Here is a 7,710-nt window from a genome sequence, read left to right on the forward strand (position 1 = left end):
GTGCAGCAAAATAGGTTTTGCTCAGCTTTTGGGAAACTGATCCCCTGAGCCAGCAGCCCTGCATTGGGATAAAGGGGCATTTCTGCATCTCCCGAGGGCTTGGTGGCCTGTGTCCCGTCTTTGGTTACTTTGCCGTAACAGCATCTCTCTATATATGTTTTTTGTTAAGAATAGTTTATTGATTCTGAGAGAGAGAGGGAGGGAGAGGGAGAGAGAGAAGCATCCATGTGAGAGCACATCGATGGGCTGCCTCCTGCTCATACCCCTGCGGGGTTAAGCCTGCAACCCAGACATGTGCCTGAAGAGGAATTAAACTGGCGACCTCCTGGTGCGCAGGATGACACCCAACCAACAGAGCCACTGGGCCAGGGCTGATATTTCAAAGGACCGGAAGGAGCCCAGGTCCATGAGAAAGACACCCCTGAGTTGCAGGCCACACATGCCCGTCCCGGGGCACAGGGGGTTCCCAGGGGCAGCCCCTGTCAGTAAGCCTCTGAGAGGCGCTCGGGCCCGGCTCAGAGGTTGGCTGGCCAGTCCATTCTCCTGGCAGCCTCCTGCTTCTCCCGCAGGCGTTTCAGTCCTAGGGGCGCCCACTCGCTTACAGAGGGAGATGGAGGGAGTCTCTGCAGACAGAGTCAGGGAGCAGGAAGGAGTAAGAGGGAGACAGGCAAGGCCGAGTTCCCAGCTGTGGAAGGAGCTCAGAAGAGAGGCGCCAGGGACCAGCTGCTCAGGGGAAGAGAAAAAAGGGGGCATTTCCCAGTGGGTTTCCTGCCTCTCTCCTTTCACCACAGCCCTTCTCCCCCTCACAGAAGAGGAGCTTCGTCCTCACCAACCTGGATCTACAGCCTTGGCCTGAGGCGTAAGGTTCCAGCGAGGATGGGGCACCCACTGCTTCCAGACAGACAGGCCATGGGAAGAACCAGGAGACCACATCCCCTCTGGGAGGCTCCTTCCACCTCTGTTACTTTAGATGGGAATTCTGGCCCCAGGCAGGTGCCATGGAAACTTGCTGTAATGTATTCATTTCAGTTGTGGGGAGAGGGAAGCCAGCGTTTTTCCTAAAAGAAGTGAAGTCTGGCCCTAGCCGGTTTGGTCTCAGTGGATACAGTGGAAAGAAGGGTTCCAGGTTCGATTCAGGTCAAGGGCACGTACCTCAGTTGCAGGCTCATCCCTGACCCTGGACGGGGCTCAGGGGGGAGGCATCCAATCGATGAGTCTCCCTCACATCAATGTTTCTCTCTGTGTGTCTCTCCCCTCCCTTCCACTCTCTCTAAAATCAATGGAAAAATATCCTCGGATGAGGATTAACAATAAAAATAAATAAATGAATGAGCTTAGTCTCCTTTGGCTGACTGGTTGGCAGTAATGCCTGCTCTGACTATTTAAATAACATGCAGGCATTTTCCATTAACTGCGTGAGCTAACTGTGCAACGCCAAGGACGTGAAGAAAATAGACACATATGTACCACCTACCAAAAATGCCGTCCTCTGCACCTCTTTAGTATTTATAAACTGTTTAAATGTTTGGTGTCAGCTAAGAATGTGTGAGGGGTTTGTGGTTTTTCAAATTATCTGAGACCAGGAGTCCACACACTATGGCACAGGGGCCCAAGCGAGCCCACTGCCAGGCCTGATCACATGATAGAGTCGATACTCCCTCCCCTGGGCACTGACCTTTAGGCCACTTCACAACCGACATTCCCTTTAGCTTAGACCACGGTCCACTTGCTAAGACCATTATCCTTCCCCTCAGGACCCGCCTAGAGAATTCTCCGCCCAGAAGAGCCTGCCTGGAGTCCTTTAAAGCCTCTGACCCACCCATTCCTGGGTGCGGGTGGCATTTTGGGGCTCAGCCCATCTGGTGTCCAGGTGACCTAATAAACTCATAATTCTTTACTCCTTTTGGCCTTGTGCATTCCTCCTTCGGCGATTCTAACACCCACCACTGTTTTCATAAAAAGCTTTTTTAGGAATGGCCTCACCCACTCCATTACGGATTGTCCACGACTGTGTTTCTGCTACAAAGCTGCAGAGTGGAGTGGAGAGACAGAGCCCACGTGGGCCAGAGCCCGAAAGGTGTCCCCCCCGACATGTCGCAGAAAACGTCTGTGTGGCTCTTCCTCCTCCTGGCTCCCACTTGTCCTCCTCTCTGGGCCTGTAGTTCTTTTCACCCTACTTTCTGGTCATCTGCAGCTCATTTTCCAGCTTCAATTTAATCAAAACAATTAAATCCGATTCAGCTCTGGCGTCACCTCTTCTGTGATGCCTCCTGGATCAGGCACCTGGGTTCAAATCCCACCTCTGCACGTGGCTGTCAGGTGCTAGAGACTCAATGCCCAGTGCTGGAATGAGTTTGGGTGAGCTCGTAAAGCACTGTGAGCCTCAGTTTCCCCATCTGTAAAATGGGGATAAAACAACCCTCCTCTAGAGCTATGGGAGGGACCAGGGGTGACTGTCGTGGCTGTGATATCACCCCCTACCTCACTGGACTGCACAGCGACTGGCACTTCTCCCCAATCTCATCCCTACCCCGACTGTAACTTCCTTGAGGTCAGGGATTCTGTCCCTGCTATTTTGTCTCCTTCGTGCCTCTGCCTCCACCCTGGCCGCCCACACGGTGCCCAGCCACTGTCAGCGGAGGGAATGGTCTGGTTCCTGGGGACAGGGACACGGGCTGAGGACGCACCTGGTCGCTGCGGGAGACTCCGTAGCGCAGCTCATTCACGAAGTGCTCACAGTTGTCGCTGGTCAGATTGTAGAGCATCTCCCGCCCCACCAGCTCCTCCGCCCGCTGCACAATTTTCCTGGGAGGCCTCGGAGAGTACTTCCGGTCATGCTTGTTATTGACACGGTACTTGTCTTTCCCGGCCACCACGGACAGCCGCTCCTTCTTCACTATGGCCCTCCCGGTCCCGGAGGACATGATGTTGGCCAACGCAGCTCCCGTGATGTCACCTGTGGTTCCCAAAGAGGAAAGAGGCCGATGGTCGGGGCTGAGAGCGGGCATGCAGGCAGCCCCACTGCCCTGGGCATCATCAGTGAGGATGAGCTGGGGAAAGGCTGGCCCCTGCCTGGCTTCAACCTCAAACACAGGCCGACCCCCGCCTGGGTGCCCTTGGAGAAGTCACAGATGCCCCTGGACTCCGGCTCCCTCATTTCTAAAGCCAAGGATGTGGATTCTCTAAAGGCCCCTGTGGGCGCAGACGTCCCTGAAAGACGCAGGAGGGGCAGAGGGTACGGGGCACAGACCCCAGGTGCTGCCCAGCCAGAGCGGGGCGGGCCCTCAGCGGCCGGGGTGACATGTTTCCAATAGTAGGAAAGGAGGCTGCTGGGCAAGCCCAGGCCAGACCTGCAGACCCAGAGCACCGCCCACCGTGTGGCCTCAGGCCAGTCCCAATAAAGGACTAGTATCTAGAATATATAAAGAACTCTTAGCCCTGGCCAGTGTTCTCAGTGGTTAGAGCATTGACCCATGCACAAAGTGTCACAGGTTTGATTCCCAGCCAAGGACACCTACCTCGGTTGCAGACTCAATCCCTGGCCCAGGTTGGGATGTGCATGGATGCAACCAGTCAATGTGTCTCTCTCATATTGATTTCTCTCTCCCCCCTCCACTCTCTCTAAAAATAAATGAAAAAATATCCTCAGATGAGGATTAACAAAAAAAATAAACCAGTAAGTTATTCCTTAATAACCCTAATTTTTTAAAGCCTGCATTTGGCTTTAAAATTCACATGTGTGTGCCCACACCTGCTATACAGCTGTTTGTAACGGTGGCACCGTCAGCCATGAAATGCAGGCACCGATTTTATTTGGCCCGTTCCCTGCTGTTGGTGGTTCCCAGGCTTTTGGCCTTTGCTTTAATGCCACGATGCTCTGGGAGAGAAGGGGGCTTGGCCCAGCACCCACCTGGCCCCACCCGGGCTCCCCTGTGCTGTCCTGCATCCCACCCTGCACGACCGGGAGGTGGGCTCTCATCTGCTGTACAGAGGGTGCAGCTGAGCTCAGGGGGCAAGTCACACGGGCAAGTACCAGCTCGGCAAGCAGAGGCCCCAGGACCCCAAACGGGTTCTGCTAAGTGGGAGGCCCTCGCTCCTACCATGCCTCTGAGCCAGCTGTACGCTGTGTCCTACTCATCTGCATCCAGAACATCGAGCACACAATGGGGTGCTTCCCTGGGACAGTGGTTTGGCTGGAAGTGAACCCCAGTATCACCTGGAACAAAGGCCAACAGTTCGTCTCTCCATGAACTCGTTGCTAAGGAAGAGGAGCGGCTGCCAGACCTACCAGGGAACATCATGCAGCCAATGGCCAGGGAGAGCCCACCATCCGGGCACTGGGTGAGAACAGCGCACGAGTGTGCAGCCGCTGACACTCCCACTGTAGCTGGTCATTTGTAAACAAGGATCTGAAGTCCTGCCAAGAAGAAGTGAATGTTCTATCAGGAGCACAGTGTGACTTGCCAGTGAGTCGTGCTGAGTCAAGATTGCACACAATCTTGAGTTCTGGGAACATTTACCTCCCTGAGAAAGAATAAGATTACATAGCTGTGGGTGTAGAGCAGAAAGGGAGGGCACAAGTGCAAGTTGTCTTCAATACGCTATTGTAATAATATAGAACAAAATGAGATTTAGTTGACTAACTGCTGACACACTAACCTTGTACCAAACCCCAATAAAAGTGATAGTGAGAGTGCAGTTTGCTACATGCCTGAGCAAGCTGTAGCCCTCTGTCTGGCATCAATCATCCTGTATGCTCGTCTTACCTCTGCATCTTCGGTTCACTAAACATCCCTCAACACCCACCTCTGCCCTGTGCTTATTTGGGGAACCAGCCTTACCTGGAGGACCCAGGTGCACCACGTAGCCATCCCCCACATAGAGGGCCCAGTGCTCATAGGCCAAGCGGAAAATCTCAATCAGGTCTCCAGGTTTCGGTTCAGCCTGTGACTGAAAAACCAGAGACAGGCTGAGGTTAGTCCTCTCAGGGAACATTCTAGAACCTGACCTGTAAGGAGCCCCAGCCCAGCCTGCAAGCTCCCTCTGCTCATCTCCTGCAGGAAACGGAAGAGGGCGCTCTCCTTGCACAGATGGAAAGTCCCTCCTTTACTGGGGCTGCTGAGCTGGAAGTGAGCTCTTTGGGGGACAAAGAAGGGATGGACAGGGTGTCTGGAGGGGAGGTGTGGGCAGGTGTGCAGCATGGGGGTGTGGCCAAGAGGTGGGCAGACATGGGCATGGGCACATGTTATGCCAGAGCATGTTGGTGTCAGTGAGTGAGTATATGACTCCCAGAAAGTCTCAAATGCTTCATCAAGGACCCCCACCTTGCGCCGGGCCTGAGTGATTCTGAGTGATAGAGCCCCGACCTGCACAGCCAGACACGGTGATCAACAGGGCCCACATTTGAGATCCATCACTCCTTTGACCACAAACTATCCTTAGCCCATTTGACAGATGAGAAGACTGAGTCTCAGGAAGGTTAGGTAACATGCAAAGATCCTTACCCAGTGAATAGAGAGACAGATCGAACCTAGGTCTGCATGTTACCAACGCTGCGCCCTTAACATCCCAGAGCATCCCAGGCGGGCGGGGGCCGCTGAAGTCTGGGCTCCAGGCCAAGACCCAGCTGGGGACCCAGGGTGTGACTGGAGTTGGTGGCAGGGCAGTGCCCTTCTGGGGTTTGCATGAGCAGGAAGCTTGTTGCCCTCATCCCACTGGGAATTCCAGAAATGCCCTTATCACAAAAGTTGTATTTTAGGATCGCTCAGAGACAGCCAGCGCCTCTCCTCCCTAACTCAGCTGAGCCGGGTCACAGGGGCCAGACCACCATGACCTGGGTAGGTGGCTGTTGCTGGGTGAAGTGAGGGTGGCTCCAACCGGAAGTCTCCTGGGGAGACGTGGTTGAGAGAAAAGCTCTTGACTACAGGCGTCTTGGGACAACCTGACCGAACATGGAAGGATTTAAGCACAAAAAAGAAACACATGAGATTTGTGAATAATGACATCAATGTGCTCATAATGACACTTTAAAAATGCGTTAGTCACCTTTGGAGGATGTGAAAGAGTCATCTTGTCATTTAAAAAACTGGTAAATAAAGGAAAAGATTCAAGCATTTCCTAAGTGAACTGTACTCAGACAAGCAAGTTAAGAGTGACAGCGAAACCCAAAGCCATAAAACTACATTTAAAAGGTGCCTACACTTCTATATGCAAAAGTCTAGCAAACACCTGGCAGGGCAGAGGAGGGACTGTGAGCGGGGGAGGGGGGAGCGTGGGATGAGAAGTGGGCGGTGCAGAGGACTTTAGCCTTAATATTAGGTTTCCACTTGGGTTTGGGGGTGGGGAGAGGCTAACAAGGAAGATGTGCTCACATATTTGTAGCAGAGATTAAATAAAAGCCTTTTACATGGTGTCGGGATGCAGCGAGCATTCGGAAATGTGACTGTTATGCAGCCAGAAGGAAGGAACAACATGTGGAAGGGATGAGAGGGATGGAAAGAAAAGCAGAGGGAACAGGTGAGCTGCTTGGAGAGGAAGGTGGACAAGAACGGCTTCCTGCAGCCCCTGCCTCGGCCCCACACTGCTGGGAGCCATTCTCCTGTCCCTCCCTCCCCAGCTCCTCCCAGCCACCCAGGACAGTGTGAGTAAGGAGGTGGGACTGGGCAGTGGGCAGAGGCCGCCTCCTGAGCCCACCATTCCTGCCTCCGCAGGAAGCTCTGTGGAGCCCTCCCACCCCGGATAGCAGACCCTCAGGGCTCAGCAGGCCCCGAGCCTCTCTGTTCCAGAGCTGCAGCCCAGCAAGGACACCCACATCATCACCACTAACAGGATTGCGGTGTTTGAGTTAAAAGCTTTCTGGGGACTTACCAGAGCCATCCTTCTGTAGCCAATAGGTCACTGCCGGGTTCCTGTAGTTCTTTGCCCGCTGCTCTACCCTCCTGTAGCTCCCCCGTCTCCCTGCCCCCCGCCCCTCTCATAGCTTGCTGCCCTGTCCCCCCTTGTAGCTCTCTGCAGCCTGCCTGTGTCTCTATGGTTCCCTGGCCCACCTTCTTGCTGATCTGTGATCTGGTCATGAGGTGCTTGGTCGTTACCCCTCAGGGCATAACGGCTAGTTAGCATATTCCTCTCTTACTATATAGGATTTCCTTTTAAGGGAAGATGATCCCCCACCATCCCAGGTGCCCAGGCAGCTGTTTCACACCCTGTGATGAGATCAAACCGGACAGGATCTGGCTGGACTGGAAGGAGTCAAGGCCCAAGCAGGCCAGCATCCTATGATCCACCTAGAGAAGTGGGGCTGGACTAACCACACCCTTCGCTCAGAAATCTGAACCAGGAAATGAAAAAATATATAGCTTCTGGGCAGTAGGGGCTGAAACTGAAAAATCGTTTCAATGCAATTTAAATGCAAATTATAAACTAGTTTGGAGGCAAGAAAGATGTCAGTGGACCCTGGGTGGGAGGAGACACCACCAACTCAGACCAAATAGAAGCCCCTGGTAATAGCGGGAGAGAAGGGAACAGGCATCTGAAGAGAGCTGGCTGAGCCCTGGCCGGTGTGGCTGGTGGCTGGGCGTTGACCCATAACCTAAAGGTTGATGGTTTGATTCCCAGTCAGGGGACATGCTCAGGTTGTGGGCTCAATTCCCAGTGTGGGGCATGCAGGAGGCAGCCAATCAAAGGTTCTCTTTTCATCATTGATGTTTCACT

General features: G+C 53.7%; 1 protein-coding gene across 2 annotated transcripts in view; it reads right to left on the reverse strand.

Moving 5' to 3' along the window:
* The window catches only part of LOC102757081 (HRAS-like suppressor 3), a 33,754-nt gene that overhangs the window by 3,761 nt on the left and 22,283 nt on the right, over positions 1-7,710 (reverse strand). For both annotated transcript variants that reach the window (XM_015569830.1, XM_006772807.2), the window contains 2 exons: positions 4,842-4,950; positions 2,688-2,956 (listed from right to left, as the gene is read on the reverse strand). In XM_015569830.1, the coding sequence (XP_015425316.1) occupies positions 2,688-2,956; positions 4,842-4,950 (378 nt within the window). The remainder of the gene's footprint in view (positions 1-2,687; positions 2,957-4,841; positions 4,951-7,710) is intronic.

This window comes from Myotis davidii, unplaced genomic scaffold (genome assembly GCF_000327345.1).
Source record: "Myotis davidii unplaced genomic scaffold, ASM32734v1 scaffold826, whole genome shotgun sequence".
Taxonomy (NCBI): Eukaryota; Metazoa; Chordata; class Mammalia; order Chiroptera; family Vespertilionidae; genus Myotis; species Myotis davidii.